The sequence below is a fragment of the Colius striatus genome, chromosome 14, assembly GCF_028858725.1.
Source record: "Colius striatus isolate bColStr4 chromosome 14, bColStr4.1.hap1, whole genome shotgun sequence".
NCBI classification, from domain to species: Eukaryota; Metazoa; Chordata; class Aves; order Coliiformes; family Coliidae; genus Colius; species Colius striatus.
Window position 1 is genome coordinate 19,405,975 of NC_084772.1, and position 21,343 is coordinate 19,427,317.

General features: G+C 47.8%; 2 protein-coding genes across 5 annotated transcripts in view; both read left to right on the forward strand.

Annotated features, from left to right (window-relative positions):
• The window catches only part of USP10 (ubiquitin specific peptidase 10), a 48,306-nt gene extending 45,028 nt beyond the window's left edge, over nucleotides 1-3,278 (forward strand). The window contains exons 13-15 of one of the 3 annotated variants that reach the window (XM_062007628.1): nucleotides 531-596; nucleotides 2,101-2,298; nucleotides 2,546-3,278. In XM_062007628.1, coding sequence (XP_061863612.1) covers nucleotides 531-596; nucleotides 2,101-2,288 — 254 coding nt within the window. In that variant the 3' untranslated portion in view covers nucleotides 2,289-2,298; nucleotides 2,546-3,278. Of the gene's footprint in view, nucleotides 1-530; nucleotides 597-2,100 lie in introns of all 3 variants that reach the window. The other 2 variants (XM_062007626.1, XM_062007627.1) reach the window with 2 other exon arrangements.
• Nucleotides 3,279-6,794: 3,516 nt separating this feature from the next.
• The window catches only part of CRISPLD2 (cysteine rich secretory protein LCCL domain containing 2), a 34,551-nt gene continuing 20,002 nt past the window's right edge, over nucleotides 6,795-21,343 (forward strand). The window contains exons 1-4 of one of the 2 annotated variants that reach the window (XM_062007545.1): nucleotides 6,795-6,846; nucleotides 11,452-11,526; nucleotides 15,485-15,813; nucleotides 21,092-21,210. In XM_062007545.1, coding sequence (XP_061863529.1) covers nucleotides 15,571-15,813; nucleotides 21,092-21,210 — 362 coding nt within the window. In that variant the 5' untranslated portion in view covers nucleotides 6,795-6,846; nucleotides 11,452-11,526; nucleotides 15,485-15,570. Of the gene's footprint in view, nucleotides 6,847-10,678; nucleotides 10,706-11,451; nucleotides 11,527-15,484; nucleotides 15,814-21,091; nucleotides 21,211-21,343 lie in introns of those variants that run through there. The other variant, XM_062007544.1, reaches the window with a different exon arrangement.

The following is a 21,343-nucleotide window of genomic DNA, read 5'->3' on the forward strand; positions in this document are numbered from 1 at the left end:
CATTGACTAGTCAGCCAGCCAGAAGCTCAAATAAGAGAGAATAAATAAAAGGAAGGATTACTCCTATCTCAAGTGAGATATGTGTACTTTGTCAGATGGTACCCTTTTGTTTTACTTAAGATTTTAAAGGTTTTCTGAGGGAATGTAAATTGGTTGAACTAGTTCAATGTACCTTGACTGACATCAACAATTGTGGTATGACTGGGAATCTGAAATGGATTTTGACATTGTCTGACAGCAGGAATAAGAGGAAAAAGCAGTTACCGGTCTGATCTTTTGCCCTACTATTCCCCCCCGCCACTTCAGTTTTTTGGTGGCATTTTTAAACCATCCATAAATCCACGTCTTTAGCAAACCTACCAGGCATCAGAACCCTGATCATTCTATAAAGGCTGCAGAAGATGTTTTAATTACACTTTCTCCTTTGTGCTAGTGTTGGTTTCTCTGAGAAATAATTGATCCCTTTGAAATGGAATTTCTAAACTTGCTAACTGTTGCCTTTGGGATTTGTTTTTCTTTCCCTTCTCCAGAGCTACTATCTCCTGGTGTGAAAAGTAAAATTTTTAAAGGCCAAAGAACCTACCGGCTCTTTGCAGGTATTTTATCTGTGTGTCTCTAGCCCCCGTGTTGCAAGTACAAATTCTGCATATAGAAGTCTAGAAACAACAGAGTTTCCTGGATTATGTAAAATATTTTCTTAGAAATGATACTGAAATAGTTTGTGGGTGTCAAGTTCTTGGATTTAGAGAGGTTTTTTGTGTGTGTATTGTTACATCTGCATTTCTGTCTCTTACTGATCCAGTTTATACAAAACCAGAGTTCTGTAATAGATACACTCTGAAAAATATCAGCAGAAGCTGAAATACACCTGTAGTACAGCTGTGCCTAAAATACGCCTTGTATTCTCAGAATAATGTTTAAAATGTCTTTTGACTTGGCTGTTTGAACGCTGCCTTTGCATCCCTTTGAACCCTCTGGGTGGGGATTTCTGTCAGGGTGCGAATAGCATTGATGGTGAAGAAGTGTAACTTGGAGGAGATGAGGATTTTTGTGTGAAGAAGTCATAGAACCACAGGATGGTAGGGATTGGAAAGGATCATCTCTAAAGATCATCTAGTCCAACCCCTCTGGTCAAGCAGGTCCCACCTAGATCAGGTCACACAGGAAAGTGTCGAGACGAGTTTGGAAACCTCCCAAGAAGGAGCCTCCACACCATCCCTGTGCAGCCTGGGCCAGGGCTCCCTCACCCCAACAGTCAAATAGTTTCTCCTTATGTTAAATGGAACATTTTGTGTTCCAGCTTCTATTACCGCTAATCCTGTCACTGGATACAACAGAAAAAAGTGCTGCCCCAACCTCCTGACACCCACCATTTAGATATTTGTAGATATTAATGAGCTCCCCCCTCAGTCTCCTCTTCTCCAGACTAAACAGCCCCAGGTCCCACAGCCTTTCCTCATAAGGAAGATGCTCCAGTCCCCTCAGCATCTTGGTGGCCCTGCACTGGCCTCTCTCCAGCAGTTCCCTGTCCCTCTTGAGCTGGGGAGTCCAGAACTGCACGCAGGACTCCAGATGAGGCCTCACCAGGGCAGAGCAGAGCCAGGAGCAGAACCTCCCTTGACCTGCTGCCCACGCTCTTCTCGATCCCTCCCAGGCTGCCATTGGCTTCTTGCCCACGGGGACACATTGCTGGCTCATGGTTAGTTTATTATCAACCAGGACTCCCAGGTCCCTCTCCCAGCAGGTCAATCCCCAGCCTGTACTGGTGCATGGGTTGGACTAGATAATCATCTCCAGAGATCCCTTCCAATCCCTACCATTCTGTGATTCTGTGACCTCTAGAGATCATCTAGTCCAACCCTATTGCAAAAGCGGGTTCACGTGGGTCAGCTTGCACAGGAACGGGTTTTGAAAGCCTCCAGAGATGGGAGATGGCACCAAATGTAACCAAGCAAACACTGAGCACTTGAACACTTGCTTAAGTCCAGTGGCTAAACCCCGAGGAAAGCAGAAAGCCACACATGCCGTTGTGTGTGTGCTCTGTCAGTGACTGTTTTTCCACGTGTAACATGACACCCCCTCACACGTTTCCCTCTACAGTTGTCTATCACCATGGAAACAGCGCAACCGGCGGCCACTACACTACGGACGTCTTCCAGATCGGCCTCAACGGGTGGTTACGTATCGACGACCAGGCGGTGAAGGTGATCACTCAGTACCAGGTGGTGAAGCCGTCAGCGGAGCGCACAGCCTACCTCCTGTACTACCGCCGCGTGGACCTCCTGTGAGCCACCTCCTGTGAGCCGCCCCCTCCCCGCTCTGTGCAACAAACGCTTTGTAGAACGCCAACTGTCACTTTTTTTCTCTCCTGTAAATGCTCTTTTGAGTGAATCTTTTTTTCTTCTTCTTCTTTCTTTCTTTTTTTCCTCCCCTTTCTGTTGTTTTTGGGTTTCTTTTTTCCCCTTGCAACTATGGGATAGAATGATAAAGGAAACTACCTTGGCTTTGTGCACAACGTAGCTTGTGTTGACTTTTGACTTTGCAGAATGAAGTCACTTGGTTGAACGACTCAAGTCTCGTGAATCACAAAACAAAATAGACACAAAACAAAAAGAATTGATCTGACTTACTGCTGAATGCGAAGATATTACACAGGGGATTTGCATTCGAGTCCCACTTTCTAATTGCGTAGTAGAGGAAAACCCTGCACCAGCAACAGAACTTGTAGATTTCTGTGAAAATGTTTTATCTTCAGTAAAAAAAAAAACAAAAAAAGAGAAAAAAACAATTAAAAAAAAAAAAAGGAAAAAAGAAAAAGCTCTCTCTGCTTCCCCAATAGTTCTTTTGATAAGTGGTAAAAAATATGAGATGGAAATGGTCCTGTGTGCTTTGAAAAGAAAAACCTCCACCCGTACAAGAGGCAGAGTTGCTGGTTCCTGATAGGAAGACAACATTTGAATAATGGTGTGATGGGAAACTGCTTTAAAGTACACATTGCAGATCAACTATTTGGAGTTAAGATGTTAGTCTATATAGATGGGTGATTGTAACTTTATTGCTATTAAGAAATTTCAAACTGCATTTATGCTTCTGTGTACATGAGGTAAAGAAAAATAAAACATGGGCAAAATAATTAAGATTGATATTTCTTTAAGTCTGCTTTGTTTAATTTTGCTGTCTGCTCACCTATAACGTTGAGTTCCTAATTGTACACAGTTTAGTGATATCTAGAAGTATAAAGTTGTCGCCCATCAATAAAAGTCACAAAGTTGGTTTAAGGTATGTGTGTGGGTTTTGTTTTTCCTCGACTATCAATTCTACCCTTTGCTAACTCAGAAAGTTTTCCGTGGAGCACTTCCCCAAGGTGTAGGTGGTGTTCCCCAGATGATGTGTATTTGATGGGTTGTTCTTTTACAACTCCTTGAAGCTTAAGAAATGTTCTCATTTGGCACTAAGCTTTGAGAGGAGAAACTTTGAAGGGAAACCTTGTGGAGTCTCCTCTGGAGATTCTCAGGAGCCACCTGGATCAGTTCCTGTGGGACCTGCTTTGTTGCAATAAATTCCTCTAGCATTTCTTTCAGCTGGTTTCATTTTGTCTGGAATAGCCTGTCTGTCCAGGAGGTGGGTGAAAAGCCACGCTGGGTTTTTCAAGAGGAGGCAGCAGCCCTGTTCAGGTTTCAGCCCATGCCTGTTGGCGTGGGCATCCCTCCTGTGTTCTGCCCAAGTCAGGCTGCAACTGGTCATTTCACAGCAGTGGGAAAGGTGGTTTGTGGCTGCTTCTTGTGGGCAATCGTAGTGGAGGGCAGTTGTGGTGGATGTGCCATTCCTGCAGCAGAAACAAAACTGACTTGCCTGGGATGAGCTTGAGGCCTGCTGAATAAAGGCCTCTTGATTTGCCCTCTGGCTTTTCTAGCCTCTCATCGAATGATTGAGAGCTCAGGACTTTCCTGCCTGTGAATCTCCTGGTGATGCCATTGCTGTGTCAGGATGAGTGTGCTGCCCAGGGACTCTGGCAGCAAAGAAGAGTGTTTGGGGTGGACCTGTTTTGCCTTCTCCAGGTTAGTGGTCTGCTGTCTTGATTTACTAGACAATGTTAACTTCATATCACTACCACAATCCTGATGCTGAGAGGACTTCATGGTATTCCGTCAGTTGTGGATATTCCAAGGTACAGTTATTTTTCTTCATTGATCAGCAAATGTTAGTAGTGTTTTCTGATCTGAAAACTGGGACTCAGACACTATTCCTGATTTTTGGTGACATTCCACCAACCTTGCAACAATTTCCTTCCCAAAGCTTGTCTTGCTTTTCCCCAGAGGCAGGGAAAACCTCAGCTCCTGGCTGCTCCCTGGGCGCACTGGGGCTGCTGGGGCAGCATGCCAGGGCCCAGCTGAAGGGCTGCTGCTTCCAGGGTTTCCCAATGCAGGGCTGCCCGTGCTGGGAATTACCCCAGGACCAGTGCTGGTGAGACACTACTGCTGCTTTGGGTTTGTCATCTGGGCTCAGGGTCCCAAATGGGAAAGAAACTGGATTTTGAAATGGCTGTTCTGAACTGGGTGTTATTCATGTCCTGTTCCTGCAGCCTGCTTGCAGTCATTTGCTGTACTGCAGGAATCCTTCTCTTTGATTTTTCCTTTTCTGTGTTGCGTATTTACTTGTACCTCCATGGATTGGGAAAAGGTGATGTTAGTTTCCAGTAGTGTAACTGTTGGAACTAGACTAGTCCAGGTAAAGCTGGTGGTGATCAGTAATTAATACAGTACTTGACACTAGGTCCTTGGGTTTTAACTGGGTGAGGGGGTTGGCTGATAGCTTTTAACACATGTTATTCAAGAAAACTCAGGGTTGGAGTTTGTGAGTAGGACATGGGGTATATTTAGTAGAAACAAATCTGAGCCCACGTTGTTGGTTTTCTCTAGCACTAACCAGGCTCTTGGGGTGAGGGCTTAACAAAGCTTTTCCTCATTGCAGATGTCTTAACCAGCTGTGGGTGGCCTTTGTCATACAGCTGTGTTAAAAACATGCTCTGCAGTCCTTTTTATTTGGGGGGAATTGTTGCTGTTTGCAGCCTTGCAAGGCTTTCCCAGGACTTGGGGATTTGTGTTGACATGAAGCTCAACTTGTTGCCATCTGAAGTGTTGAATGTTGTGATCTTCAGGAAAGGAAACGCTGCATTAGGCCGTTTCCCTGTGAATAACGACACGAGTCTTGGTTATAAGTGACTCACGAGCTTCGGAAATGATAGTGTTTGACCCAAAGCAGACACCTCTTTGCAATGAGCAGTTTTGAGTGGAGTCCAGCACAGCAGCAACAGCTTAACAAGGGTAAAAGTGAAGGAGAGAGGAATAGGATGAGAAAGAAGGAACCAGTGTGCAGTTAATTAGCATTATTTCATTTAGCTGTGCTTGTGCTGCTGCTGAGTTGCTGAGTATGTGGGGATTAATACAACAATATTTCAACTACAGTTTAATCACCTAATAGAACTTTATCCAATATGAGTATCCTGAGAACATCCTGTTTGATTCTTTTTGCTATCAGGAGCTCCAATGGTTTTTCTCATATCCCCTAGGGTAAAAGAACAGAAAAAGAGATTCTGTCTCAAGTTGTGGTGTACAACTCTAGACCTCTCCTGTTCACAAAAGACCTTTATAGACATCATAAAAGTTGTCAAGGTTGGACTAGGTTAAGGGGATATATTCAGTGCATTGGGTTCCACTTGATGGGAACAGGTTACAAATGTTATTAAGGATTTTAAAGACAAGGCAATGAGCAATTGCTAGCTTAAAAAGTGTTGAAATGGTCTCTTGGAACCAACTGGGGTTTGTTCAGATGGTGTTGGTTTTGATTCGTTTTTCACAAAGGATATTACAAATGCACTTGTTGCTAAAAGGTGTTTTCTGCAGTGGATTACTCAAGGGAGGGGGAGGAAGGAGTAAAAATGTCTGTGGCAACAGTCTGATGCAAACACATAACCATGAGTTTTATTTTCTGGGTTAAACTCCTCCCATGGTTGCAAAACGGGGATTTTGCAGCCTTTTGGTCATTTGCTTTGCCTGCAAGTGATTATGCAAAAGGCAAGAAAAGCCAAACCCCAGTGCTGAAGACAATCCCCAGTCTGCCATCCAGCTGGGGCTGCTTCACTGCTTTCAATCCAGGGCTCAAGAAATGGGCTTTATTTTCAAAAGGCACGTTGAGACTTAAAGTTTTCAAAACTAAACTCACACTAGTGTGAATCCAAATGGCTGTTAGAAAAATACCTTGCACTGGAGGCTGGGTCTGCGTGAAGGATGAGTTGATGGGATGAGGGGAGAAAGATGGTGGAAAGCACGAGGTCTTTGGAAGGTGGTGGGGGTTTTGGCTTAGGAAAGCATGCTGCTTCATACTGTCTGCCTCAGATGGTGCCAGTCCTGAGGCAGGAGGGCCCAGGGCCACGTTGCAGCAGAGGGCACTGGTGGCACATGTGAGATTTGTGGTGTTGCAGCTCTAAAGCTGCTGCCAGAGTTGGCCTTTGGGGAGCTCCCAGGCTGTCAGCAAGGGGTTCCTCGTCACCAATTTCCTATCAGTCTTTTGGTTTGAAGGGCTGAGGAGTGTGCCTATGGCATGCAGGGCATGCTCCCAGGATCTTGGGAGATTCAGGCTATGTGAGTTTACTCCAGGCTATTCCTAATGACCCAAAGGATTTGGGAAAGAATTTGTATTAGCAAATAACCATGTGTAATGGCTGTGGAGCTTGTGATTGCAGTTCACCTTCTCCATTGCAGGGTGAAGTCTCTGAAAATGAGTATTGGAATATTTCTTCACTGTTTCAGTCTGCAGATCTGTACTGGTCACATTGGGATTCAAAAGGTGTGTTTCACTGTCTCTCACTGCAGATGTAAGCAGGAAACATGGTGAGCTGTGATAACAAGGTTACAGTGCCCAGCAGTTCTTTTATTTGCTGCTGTGTGCTTGTTCCCTTGTCTTACTGACCTGATTTTTTACCTGGGTGTTGATGAAACAGCAGAGGCATTAGGAAGTTTTGTGAGGAGTTTTTTTTGTCTTGCATGTCATCAGCAGATTAAATGTGTAGGAAAACATTCTTTATTCTGAGAAGGAGGAAAAAGAAGCCACAGATGAACCCGGGTGGTCACAGCCCAGACTGCCCCAAACCAGGAGAGCAGAGAGCGAGTAGAAATAGGAGTTCACAGTGCCAAGTATTAGTTGGTTTGGAGAGTAAAGCTATAAATGCCTGGCTTTCACTCCAGTCATCCATGCTGTTAATTCATCTGCTGGAGCAGCCTGTGGGTAATGCTGAGGTCAAGAGACTGGGGCATCTGCATCAAGCCCAGACAGGAAGGATGAAGCCTGAGTAGACAGCAGAGCAGAGGATGATTCCCCCAAACACGAGCATGGCCACGCTGCTGCCTGCCCAGTGCCCGTCAGCAGTAGCTCATGGGCTGCTGCTGATCTTCTCCAGCATACTCTCATTGGACATGATGATGAGAACCAAGCTTCCACATGTTTCCTGTTGCCACTGGGTTTGCTTCATCCCTGTATTTCCCTTGTACTCCCTGTGCTCTAGAGCAGGTGTTGGCACAACAGCTTTGGGTCCCTCAGCCCATCCCTTGCCCCCACTCGTGTTTGGTGCTGTCCTTCCTGAGCTGCTGTTGGAGTAGGACAGAAAGGGAGTTGTTGAAGATGAAGACATGCTGTCTGCATGGTCAATTAGGAGGATATGGAGAAATCTGTGTTTCTTCCTATTCATTGGCTATTACATTAAAAGCCTTCCCTCCTAATATATACTTATATATGCAGCCTGCTTTATGTGGCTTTTACCACACATGAAATGGAGACGTTATAATCAGGGCAGCCATAGCACTGAATGATTAAAAGTAACTTCTGATTGTTTTGGCTTTGGTCAGATGTATGACCTGAAACTGCTGACTCGAGACAGAATGAGGTGGATGAAAAGTCTCCTTCTGGGCTGTGCTCATCCCTAAGCATAAACCATGTACAACTTACACAGTGAAAGTGTGCTGCTGTGTGTTCAATCAATCGATCAATCAGTGAAGTCTTTGTAAAGCAGCAGGGCTGATGGAGAAGTCAGACAGCCCAAACCATCCCACAGGGATTAGTTTCCCATAGGAACAGCTGTGGAGATTACAGGGTGCTGCATTTCTCTCAAGATCTGGAAATGATTTGCACATGGGTATGTGAGGTTAAAAATGAGTTAATTCAGCTTTCTGGTAATGGGAGTGAACGGCACCTTCCGAGGCCGTGACTCAGGGCTGTGCAGCTGGGTGGCTTTGGGGTGGCACCAGCGTTGCCCCTCGTTATTCAGGGGAATTAGGAAACCAGGGGCTGCAGTATCTTTCAACTGATGAAATAAGCCTTTTGCAAATAACAGCAAACTCGTTGATCCAGAGTGAATCAGAGGAGCCAAAACAAAAAGGAGGATGCAGTGATTTTCCAGTAAAGCAGTGCAGAACCTCCTGTCAACTCAGTTCTGCGTGGTCACAGAGTCACAGAATCTCAAGGGTTGGAAGGGACCTCGAAAGCTCATCCAGTCCAACCCCCCTGCCAGAGCAGCACCACCTAGAGTAGGGCACACAGGAACTCATCCAGGTGGGTTTGCAATGTCTCCAGAGAAGGAGACTCCACAGCCCATCTGGGCAGACCCTGTCAGTGCTCCCTCACCTCAACAGGGAAGAAGTTTTTCCTTGTGTTTCTTTGGAGTCTCTTCTGTTTCAACTTGTAACTGTTGCCCCTTGTCCTATCATTGGCCATCACTGAGAACAGCCTGGAGCCATCCTCCTGTCACCCACCCTTTACATATTTCTAATGAGGTCACCCCTCAGTCTGCTCCAAGCCCTCAGCCTTTCATCACAAGGGAGATGCTCCACACCATCACCTTTGTGACCCTGTGCTGAACTCTCTCCAACAGCTTCATGCCTTCTTGAACTGAAGGGCCCGGAACTGGACACAATATGCCAGATGCAGTCTGAGCTGTCCAAATTGCACTGAATCACTCCTAGCAATGTAGAAGTGGGTTTTCCATTAGGAGAGTACAGTGAGATCCGTGTTTCTTCTTATTCATTGGCTGTTACATTAAAAGGATGGAGTATGTGTTGTTGGTTCCCATACACAGTTTGTTTTGAGGTAAACAGAAACTCTTTGTAAATACAGCTGTGTGGGAGAATGTGGCTAGTGAGGAAGAGTAGCCAGAAACTGTGTTGTGGCTATACCAGGACTGGTGAGGACTGGCTCCCCCATGTCTCAGCTACCACTGAGTTTAAAAGCCACAGGTCAGAAACAGTGTTGGAGATATGGCCAAAGTGATGAGAATCTGCTGCTTCTAAAAAAATCCTCAGGAAAATGGTGTAAGAGCAGGTATCAGCAGACATGACTTGGAGCTGACTTCAGAGGGGTTGTTTTCTTTGTTGCTGTCTCAGCTGCCAGTATTTGTTGCTTTGCTTGTGCACTGTTGAACAGGTTTCAGAAATATCATTCAGCTTTTTGGGCACTGCTGGGCAGCAGAGTATCTTGTAAGCTCCCTTCATGTAAATGGTAAATGAAGGTGACTGGTGGTTCACTCTAAGAGGTAAATACTGAGTATTTAGAAGAATGGAAGGACTTTTTCTGTCCCTAGAGAACTTTGGAGAGAGGACTAGACAGTGAATGTGGACAAATCACAGCTACCTTGCTTGGATGTGCCAAACCCAGGAGATGGGGCTGCCTGCCTCCATGCCAGGCCCTTGGCAGCGGGACCCCTGGGCTGGGGCTGGGTCCCCCACAGTGACCCGGGACCAGGAGCAGCCGGACCCGCTCCCCCCGAGCCCCGCAGTGCTGCAGGACGGGGAGCCCGGAGCCTCCGGGAGAGGGGATGCCCGGACCCGCTCCCCCCGAGCCCCGCAGTGCTGCGGGACGGGGAGCCCGGAGCCTCCGGGAGAGGGGATGCCCGGACCCGCTCCCCCGAGCCCCGCAGTGCTGCAGGACGGGGAGCCCGGAGCCTCCGGGAGAGGGGGTGCCCGGACCCGCTCCCCCGAGCCCCGCAGTGCTGCAGGACGGGGAGCCCGGAGCCTCCGGGAGAGGGGGTGCCCGGACCCGCTCCCCCGAGCCCCGCAGTGCTGCAGGACGGGGATCGTGGAGCCTCCGGGAGAGGGGATGCCCGGACCCGCTCCCCCGAGCCCCGCAGTGCTGCAGGACGGGGAGCCCGGAGCCTCCGGGAGAGGGGATGCCCGGACCCGCTCCCCCGAGCCCCGCAGTGCTGCGGGACGGGGAGCCCGGAGCCTCCGGGAGAGGGGATGCCCGGACCCGCTCCCCCGGGCACTCGGCCCCGCAGCATCCTGCTGCGAGCTGCTGTATTAGAGAGGTGCTGTAATACACTCGTGTTGTTATCATTCTGAGTTGAGAGGTTTTATCCTGTTTATTGAGGAGAGGAAAACAGAAAAAGGAACTTTGAGGCTGTCTTTTGCTCAATCGTTTCCTTCCACAGTGAGTAAAAGTGTGTTTCGCCGGCGGATGCAGACGCAGAGGCTGATGCCGAAGCTGGGGCTGGTTGTGCATGGGCTGTGTGTGGAAGAGGGGAGTTGCCTGCAGGGCTGCCCAGGTTTTGGTTCGCCGTGTTCCCCGGCAGCGCGGCTGCGGCGCGGAGCAGCGGGGCTGAGCCGTGTGTGTGCCCAGGCAGCGCCAGCGCTGGCAGAGCTTTGGGAGCAAACCCCGCAGGGTGAGCCATGTGCCTTTTCCCAGCAAACACCCGGCTCTGGGGAAAAAAACAAACCGAACCCCAAAGCGGGGCCAGCGTGGGGTCCAGGAGCTGCCTCGGGCCGGGAGCGGCTGCGCCCGCTGCGGGGTTTTCCCGTGGGAGGTGGGCAATGCTGATGTGGCAGCCGAGAGCAGACGCATGGCTTTAATCCCTCGCAGAGAAAAGCCCTCCGTCTTAGGTTCCCCGTCCGTCCCGCCCGCAGCCCGTGGCCGAGGCGTCGCGGTCCCTCTCGGCAGCGAGGACGATGCTCCCGAGCCCCGGCCGGGCTGCGAGCTCTGCCCGGGAGCTGCTGCAAACCCCTTCATAGCCCGCTCTGCCCTCCTCCTCCTCCTCGTCTTCCCCTCCCCGGGTGTTGTGTTACAGCCTTTGGGAGGATGGTCCTAATTTCCTGAGCCCCAACGACTATCTCTCCAAACTGCTGAGATCCCAAGCGACAGCCCTCTGCTCCTTGCTCCTTCCTTCTTTTTGTGGGTTTGGGGTTTTTTTGTGCTCCCCTTCCCCCGCCTTCTTTTCATTATTACTACAGGCCCATTGCCAAACGGGATGATCCAGGGTTGTCCTCTTTGCCTGGAGAGCATAAATACCACTGGGGAGCTGTGTGAGACTGCAGTTGGTACGAGCTGCTGAGCTCAGACCTCACATTCCTCCCATCCCCTAAGGCTTATTTCATCTTTTTTTTTTCCTCCCCCCTCCTCTAACTATTTCAGACATATAATTTATTTTCCACAAGCAAGACTTGGAGGAGCTACAGTTTCCTGGGGACTTGGAAATACTCAGCTAAGGTAAGTGTAAACTCTGGTCCCTGCTTCTGAGCAGTGGTTTGTGGATGGTGGGTGTGCATCTGTGTGTGTGTGTGCAAGAGGAATCTTTCTTAAGGAGGCACAATTTTAGTAACTTCTCTAAAAAGTTGCCTGTGTGGTATAAAACAGTACAATGCTGTCAGAGCTTCCCTTGTGTATGCTTTGCAGAGGTTACTGCACGATTAATAAGCATTAATTTTGAATGAATGGGAGGAGTTTGTAAGTAGAGGAGTGGATTTCTACACAAACAGAGCATATCCGAGGGATGCTGTAGCAGCCTGTATGAGCTGACTGCCCAGGGGCACACCTCATCTGCTCCAGGAAGCCTGTGTTTATGCAACTCTGCTCCTAAAGTCGTCTACAAGGAATTTCACAGTGTCACCACATGTTGTGTCTGTTACCAGCGGCTTTTCCATGTGGCTTTGCATAGAAACTCACCCACTTCAGTTCTGTGGGAGTGAATCCTGATGGAAGATGCAGATGTTTTGGCCCTTGGCCTCGAAGGTGCTGAATGCACAGAGTGTTCTGTGTGGACAGGGTTGTGTGTCCTGGCTCAAGGGACTTGCCATCTCACTTTTCTTTTGAAGCCACCACAGTTCTTCAAAGCTGGAAACGTGTGCAACTCGGTTCAATAGATGACAAGTGTGTTGTGGGTCTATCCCTGGATTTCTTTGCCCAGGTTGGAAGCTGATCCCAGCTTAGCTCACTCTGCTTTGCTGGTTCAGATGCTTTGCTGCCATCCTGAGCTAACTCTTGTGTCTTCTGCCTTGTCGGCTTGTTGCATGTGTAACTCTGCAGCTCCCACGACGTTTTAGCTGGAGTTTTAGCCAAGGAGTAGACACCCACTCGTATGCCTCACCAAGGAGGCAGTTAAAGGTCAGTAACCATAGGGAGTAAGGTGAAGTGAGGACAGAAGGGAGCCCAGAAATCAGGCTGCTTGTGGCTTTAGCCATGTACCAGGCTCCAAATGTACCAGCTCTCCTGCTTTCTGCCAAAAGCAAACACCATCCACTAGCTGAGGAAATAGCTTTCTACAAATAATCCTCTTTTCCAAAGCCTGGTCCTGCTTTTTAACTTCCTCAGACCCCAGAAGGCAGCCTCTCCTTTGTCCCCAGTTTGGACAGACTTTACAGCAGATTAAGGAGTCGTTTTCTGCTGATTCACTTTTTTCTGATGGCTCCCAGATGTTTACCTGGCACCAGTATCAAGGGCCTGATGCATTTCGAGGGAGGCTGTGCTAATGCTCCTCTTGAACCCTTGACAACAGCAGCAGAGGTTTCCTCAGCTGACTGTCAGGTGGTGCTTTTTCTTTTCTGAATAACGTCAAACCCCCAACTCCAAGACAATATGGTTTCAATCTTTCCCCAATGAGCTGTTCCTGATTGCAGCCTGGAGGCATTGCCCCAGCTCTGCAGGGCTGGCTGAGCTTTAACACATGTCTGAGTGTTTCATTGCACCTGGGCATGAGGATATTAAGAGAGGCAAAGGGATGGGTGTCTGAAAGGGATGAGAGCATGCTGCAATGTGAGCATCTTGCTGCTGCTTTCCATTCACCTGAGCAATTCATTCTTCCTTTGGATGCTCAGAGCTCCTCGAGCCAAAGCAGAGGGGAGGGACTTGCACACCTCAAGTGAAACAGGAGATAGTGCCAAAGTCATCTAATTTTAGATCATAAATCTTGTAAATGGGATCCAGGGAAGAGGATCCTGAGGAATAATGCACCATCTGTTGCAAGGGGTTGGCTGGATCACAGGTCCAGATGCGCTGGCTTCCTTGCGTAGCCGTGAGTAGAGCAGCTCCTCTGGGCTTTCAGATGTTACAGCTGATTTTTTTTCAGGCTGCCCTTTCTGTGAGTTCAGTGTTTGCCTTCAATGGGTGGTGGATACCAGCTCCTATTTAGCAAAGGGCACCTGGCCAAGTGAAAGGGAACAACTGCAGTGTATATGAGCTGTGTGTTCCTGCCTGCTCTACCTACAGGGCAGGCTGCACTTAGCCTTGCTTGTGCTAAATAGCCACATTGTGGATGGCTGTGGCAGCTCATCTATATTTAAACTCTCAGGGAAGTGCCTGAAAGTAGGAATTGTTCACTGAATTTGGGTCAGACAGTCTACAAAAGCAGCAGCTCATTTTGCCTCCCCTACCCCTTTGTATCCAGATTAGAATGTTGGGCTCCTGCTTGGGGGGGGAAAGAAAATGCCAACAAACAGGGCAGAGAAGAGGATGAGGTGAAAGCAATATTTGGTCTATCAGATGTGCTGGGAGCTGGGGACAGGGCCTGTGTGTTCAACTTGCTCTGCAGAGCAGGAAATAATGAGAAATTGTTACCTAAACTGAACAAATTACATTCCTTCATTGTTCTACAGAGGCAAAGTCTTAATGGTCTGCCTGGAGAGAGACCGAGGGCAGCTGGTTTTCATCTGCCTTTAAACAGTACAAATAAAAAGCCTCAAACAGGGACTTTGTCTCTTTTGTGTAAACAAACAGCAAGTTTTCAGGGGTTCTCAATGGCCTCAGAGCTTTTTAGGGGTCCTCACCTCTGCAAAGCACCTTGTGCTTGCTGTTGTCCTCTGCAGATGCTGGGTCCTTGGAACAGGGACTTCATGCTCCAGTGTAGCTTTTCCAGCTGGGAGCTGGAAGATGCTTCCCTGCTATGGATAGTTTCCAACTCCTCTGGTCTTGGTCTGTCCAAATCCTGGGTCACTGGGCTGAAACTTCTCAAACCATTCCTGCTCATGTGGGGTTTGTTCCCAGGCACTGTGTAGGAGTGCTTTCAGCATGTCTTCTAACAGTGCTGTCCAAACCAGATCGTCACCTGCCGTTGAAGACAGGGATGAGGGAGCTTTCTTCCAAAATTTAGCCCTAAGGAGAGAGAGGCTGTGCTTGCAGCATCTGTGTGGATGCTTATTGCATTGATTCTGCTCCAGTGGCTCTTGGGTCCCACCTGAAGAGCATTTCCCTGAATAGCTTGTGGTCTAAACAAAACCAGCCAAGGTGCACACGGCTCGTGAGATGGAGAAGTCGTGTAGCTGAGGTGCTGAGGGCCGTGGGTTAGTGGTGGGCTTGGCAGGATGAGGTGAGAGGTTGGACTCTGAGTTTAAAGGTCTTTCCCAAACAAAATCATTCTGTGATCAAGTCAGGGCTGAGTGGAGAGCAAGGGAAGGAAGAGTTTGGAAGTGGCCAGTGGTGCAGGAGCACTGTGGAGCAAAGGAGGGCATGGGGATTAAATGAAGCCCTTCAAATCCAGCAGTGACCAAACCAAGACCACCTCTCCAAGCCTTCGGTGCTGACAGCTACTGAGCATGCATGGGAACACCTAATCTCCTGGCTGGGGGAGGAGAGGATGCTCCTCTGCCAGAATTGCTGCTGCTGGCCGTGCTCCAGAGCGCTGCGTCAGCCAGACCCCCCCGGTGCGTCATTCCCCGCGGGGACCTGGGCCCTTCCACGGCACGGTGACATTTCACACAAACAGCCACTTTCACACAGTCTGGCAGCTGCTGAGCTCCAGTCTGTTGGCAGAGCAGGGCCTCTGAAATAGCTCTTGCTGCTGTCTGACCTCTGCCATCTGGCTTGCTGCGGATTTGACTTTCCTTTTTATTCATAACCGTTCTCCGCTGTAACGGCTGCTCGTTGGGGGAAGAGCTTCAAAGGGCTCCCTGACTGCGAAGGGATGGAGCTGGCATTACCCAGAGCTGCTGGGTGACAGCTGCACCCCTTCCCAATGTGATGTCAGTGGAGTTCCCTGGTGCCATAAGCTGAGTTCCCATCACTTAATGGGGTTTTTCAAGCCTTCCTGTCATCAGGATGAACGATAAACTGCTCAGACTATAGGCACTGCTCTTTTCCAAGCAAACCTCTGCCTTGTGTGACCTCCTTGTTGGGGGATATATGCACTGAGAGCTTCTCTGGCATTGCTGTGACTCTGTTTCTCCCCCAAATCCAGACCTGAGCTAAGCCACAGGAGGCCCTGTAAGAACACCTGCTGTTGTCTTCATCTCTGCTTCGGCTGTCTGTAGAGGAGGAGGAAGCATGAGTCCTGCCCTGCCTTGGATCCTTCCCCTTGGATGTGTCCTGCTCCTGACAAAGGCAGCTGAATGCTTCATCTTGCCCAACTCGAGTCACCTGGAGAACATTCTGAGTAAATATCAGGATGGGGAAACTCACTCCAGATCCAAGAGAGCCATTTTATTCTCAGACAGACAAGAGATATTGATGCTCCACAATAAACTGAGAGGTCAAGTGTACCCAGCAGCCTCTAATATGGAATACATGGTGAGTCTAGCTCCTGATACCTAACTTTATTATTCCTTTCTTCTGTTTAAAGAAAAGCCTTTATTTGAATTTTCCTTATGGTGCAAGAGGTGTAGCAAAATTTCCTCTGAAGTAACTTTTTCTTAAGAGGTTTCCTGGAGCAGTTTCATTCCAAAGTGAGCGATGTTTTAGATCATTGGACTGTTTTGGTTGGAAAGGGCCACTAATGGGTCATTGAGTCCATCCTCTGCATAGTTTCATGACTGGTTCCATTATTCATAAACTTGCATCTGGCCCTGCCCTGGATGTATCTCCAGTGATGGCAATTCCACAGCCTGCCTCAGCAGGTTCTTCCATTACCTTAATGTCAGAAAAGCATCACATTTTCCCCAGCATTTAACCCACGTTCTCCCTGTGGAAGCTTTCAGGCTGTGTGACTGGTGTTTCGGGACACCACGGTCTGCTCAGACAAACTTCTGATGGCTTTCCATCAGCCAGCCCTGGAGGTAGCACCTGCCCTTTTGTCATGTACCAGTCACCAGAGATTACCAACATGAGCCAAGCATCCATGATGCTGCTGGAAACCTGCTCAGCACCTGAGAGAAACTGAGGAACGTGGCTCCATCTGCAAAGAGTTTCAGTCACTGGGAGTTCATGGGTGGATGGCTCAGTGCTATTGGCTTTTTGTAGTTTAAGAAGCCAAAAGAAAAGTTTGGTCAATGAATTCTCCCACTTCAGAGGGGGAACTTAAAAGTACAAGCAATATGCCTTTGCCATCAACAAGTCAGATGGAATGGTTTGGGGTTTTTTTTTACCTGATGCCAGAAACACTACTTTGAGCTATTTTTGCCTTGCCATCAAAATATTACAGGGCCAGAAAATGATGTAGGCAAATATTTGTGTGTGTGTGTGAGCCTTTTCCCAGTGTGCAAATACATTTATGGCTGAAACTAGTCTGACTTCAACCGTGTGCTCCTGCTGCCATGATTTGTTAAGACCCTGTTTAAAAGGGTAAAGGTTTAATAAATGTGATGTAAAATTGTTTGCCAGCTGTGCCGAAATGAGTGCTGCAAATGGAAACCCCTGCCTTTTGTAACTGAACAGAGGAAAGGGAAAGAAAAGGGAGGGTAGGGGCTGGTGAGGAAGGACAGCTGCCTGTCAGTTGGCCTCCTTGAGCACTCATCCCCACTTTTGTCAGGAATCTCACGCCTTTCTAAGAACTGCTGCTTTGTACCTCTCTCCAAGCAGCAGGCTCTCTCATCCTGCAGGCAAGGTACTGCCAGGGAAGAGGTGACCTGATTAACTTCCAGAAAGTAAACACAAAGCCTGAGAAAGCCCAATGTGTTTTGGTTGGCTCTGAGGATCTGAGAGGGCTGCCGTTGCGGGCTGTCCACCGGCCGCCCGCTGTTGACGCTCGCAGCGTGGTTTCACTTCTCTGTTTGCCTTTGCTCACTCAGCTTTTCTAGTGGTTTTTATGGGCGATGGAGGGTCAATGAAAGGGCCTTATATGCTGTGAAGAAAGAGGCTGAGTATGAGATGGTGCTGCTTGGAAAGCCTATAATCAGTCTTTCATGTGTTCGTGTTTACCCAATATTCCTTGGACACGCTGTGTGTATTCTGAACGTGGATTTCACTTGAATCCTTTGTTCTGCAGAGGACATTTCTCATTTGGACTCATTTAAGAGGATGGTCTGTCTTTAGCACCGTAGATAAACTTTCCTCTTCTCCTTTGGTGCCAGTGTGGAGCGTCTCAGGCGACGTGTGGTGCTAATTTGTGGATAAGTGGCTAGAACTTGTTCTTCCCCATCAACTTCCAAAATGCTGCCTTGTGAAAATCCTTTCTCCCAGCCCCATATCTGACGTATTTCAGTGATCTAAACTGGCAAAGAGAGCTAATGTATTCCAGGAAAGGGGCATGTTTATCTGCTACAGGATTAACCTTCGTTGGTGGGGGCTGTTAATAAGAAAGCAGTAACAGAGTGAGTCCCATGACTGACTTACGTGGACATCAAAGGAATTACATACATATGGAATAAAGGTAAAGTGAAGAAATGAAGAAAGAAGCAGTTTTACTGCCGTGTTTGTATAATTAATTGAAAGCTAGCACAAGTACTCAGTGCTAGTGAGAAATGAGTGAGCAGTGTACATCTGCCTCATGAAGCTGACCTAATACAGGATTACCTTGGCCCCTCTGATCGACACTTCCTCAGTGTGTTTGGACTTTCCAACAGCAATCACGGCAATGGATGGGCAACAAGACCAAACCAAACTCCTAGTTAATGAACCTAGAGTGAAAAGGACATCATAGTTCCTAAGATACCTTGACCTTTTGAGATGGTTTAGTCAGATGGCTTTCAGCAGGGGTCGAAAGGCAAAAATCTTTCCTCTTGCAGAAGCCTCAAAGACAGCTGGATAGAACAAAACTGTTCTCAGTGCAGATCGCTGGAAGGAAAATTGTTTTCAAGTGTAAGGTATGCGTCCTTCCTCTAAACTGTAGGGTGGTGACTTCCCTTGTCAGAAGGGGATAATATTCCTGTTTGGGTTAGCAAAGTGTATCCAAGCTTCTGCCAGGACATGTCAGTCCTGGTCTCTCATGCCACTTTTAAAACTAAATTGCCAGTACTGCAATAAGCCTGAGCTGGAGAGAAAAATGAGGGAGCAACCTGATCACTACAATTCAGGTGTCTGGGGTTAGGTTGAGTAAGTAGGCTCTTTATGGGATGTACTCATGTTAAATCTGAACCTACAAATTGTAGCATAGCATGCATATGCCAGGTGTGTATTTCACACATGCAATGTCTAGTGCACTTTGAAAGACCATCACAGATTTCCATGAGTAATAAAGAGAGCCCATGTGCTAAATCACTTGGAATCACACATACCCAAAAGCTTCTCCGTCTCTGCTGGAGAAGGAAACAAGGCATGGGTGTGTACATTGACATTCTGGCTTTGGTTGTCTTCCTAGATGCTGCTTTGAGTATTAGCATAAAGAATCCTTGCAAATGGAGCTGGGAAAGTCTGAAATATCTTTCTAATTTTTGGATATGTTTATTGCTCTGAAATAATTCCAGCCTCCAGACCACATTCATGTCGGAGAAGCAAGAGGCAAATAACTGCTGTCATTTAAATGAGGTGGCTTTGTAATCCGACGCCTGCAGAAATGAGCTTCTCTACTCATCAAGCACAAAGCCATGCAAAGACCTAGCTCATTCCCAACTGCCTGTTGAGCGTCTTTTGTCTGAGTTTCTTTACTTTATCCATAGGCATCAAAGGAAGATGGAATGCATATGTTCACATCCATTTCCATTTAATTGCCTGTTGCTGGTAATGTCTCTGGATTAAATTAGGAGATTTGGAACATCTCTGCCTTTGAGGCTGCAGGGAGTAATGCTCTGCTAGAAAGTCTGAAGAACCAGCAGCATACAACCTCTTGGGAGAGTTTCTGTGGCTTATGTGTTGGATGGGAAGGCTGACTGTGGATAGTCATTGCCTAGTGCAGAAAGTGGGAGACCACAAAAAGCTGTGTGTCTAGGCAACAATTGCAACAGTCTGCGTGAACAGAGGTTTGGAAATATGTGTGTGGTGGGTCAGATCCCATCCACCTTCAAGAGCTGGAGCGCTGAGATGGAAAATGGTTTCACTCCCTCTGTCAGAGCTGTGTCTGCATGGCGTTTTGCAGACTGACATGAATTTGCTTGGCCACTGGTCAGCTCAAAGCCAAGCCAAGGGGCTCGGAGCAGCTCTGGGAGGGTGCTGGAATTTGTGTTGCTAGCATGCTTTATGATAAACTGTTCTCAGAGGTCTGGGCTGTTAGTGCAGTGAGATGAGCTCATGTTTGCCTTATGTAGATAGTGTAAGACACACCAAGGTCCAGGAGACGCTGTGTTTTCTGTCGACTTAGCAAGGGACGTGCGGTCCCTCCCCATCCCGGTTACAACTGCCTGAGACTGTACTCAGATGCTTACTCAGAATGAGCACTTGATGTCTTTCAGATGTGTTTAAGAGCCTAAATGCCCTCCAGTCCTCCAAACAGGCTCTGACAGGTCCTTTGATATGCTAGAGATCAGAAATTGTGTTTCTTCTGGAGAAACTTGGAAAGACCAGCTGGTTGTGGTGGTAAATGTCCAAAGAGGACATAATCCCTTGCTGGCACTTGAATGGGCTGGAGACACATTACAAAACCTCTCTTCTCTTTGGTTTTAGTTGTACAAATGTGTGGTAATATTTTAATCCCAACAAATTATCCTCTAAGGACTGTTCTGAATAGGCCAGCTGTCAATAATTACACTATGAATTCAAGGCACTGTCTATTAGGTCCAGCAAGTCTGGCCTTTAAAACCAGTATACTCCTGGGCAGTGGGAGCCACTGAAGACTGCCTTCCTGTTTGCTTTTGCATCATATTTGAGCTTTTATTTGGCTTACAGCTGGGTGATATTCAGTGAGGACTGATCTCACACCAATGTCCTTCCCTCCCCGAGAACATAAACAAGATTTGTCACTTCTAACCTGGTGCCTGTTTCAGTGAGAGTGATAATAGCTTAATACCTTTAGCATTTTGCTACCTCTGTTAAATTTGACTGGAGCCACTGGTGGACTTTGCAGTTATTCTGGAGGGAGAAGGGGAGATAGGACTGAGAGACTCAGACCCATACCCCTTGATTAAGAGGTTGAGCCAAAAACCTCCATTTCTGTTGGTAGTGAAGGGCAGGAACATGTCCATTGTCGGAGTTCCCCTTGATGGAAAAGTCTAGAAATGGCCTGATAGTAAAGAAAAGGAATGGAAAATTGTGCTGGACTGCACCAGAGCACTGACTGCATGTTACAATTCTTGCAGCTCTCAGTAATAGGTGTGCTGGGGGAGTGCTGGAATCTCTGTCCTAGATGGTTTGGTTTATGACTTGGTTTGGGGTTTTTTGTGTGTGTGTCTCTGTGGGCTTTTTTAACAGATTGGAAAAATCTCTTGTGGTTTAGGGTGGATAGTCTAGATGGGTTCTCAGGGTCTTCTCAGGTGTGTCTTCTGGTGACCTGTGCAAAGGCTCTCTTAAGCAGCATGGCATCAAGCAAGAAAAATAGACTCTTTAGTGCCCTGCATTTTCATGGCAGGGGCACATCTGGGGAACCTTGCTGTTAGGTCAGGGCACATCACTGAAATGTGTTGGGTTCACAGGGACAGGCCAGACAGGACTGAGCTGTAATTTAGTCTCTCCCCACTAACTGCTGTTGGTTGAGTCTCCTGATGTAATAAACTTGAGATGACAAATTGATCTGTTTTTTTTCTCTGCCCTCTCCACTCTGAAGACCTGGGATGATGAGCTGGAGAGATCAGCCCATGCTTGGGCTCAGCAGTGCATCTGGGACCATGGCCCTAGTGCCCTCATCAGGTCGATTGGACAGAACTTGGCTGTTCACTGGGGCAGGTAAGATTTGGGGTGCTACAAATTCATTGCAAAGAGCAGTTTATGGATCCTCCTTTAGTGCCAGTTGGAAAGGTTTGCCTCCTTGGTGCTGAGCAGAGCACTGGGGAGATGGGAGAAAAGCTGAGGATTGTTA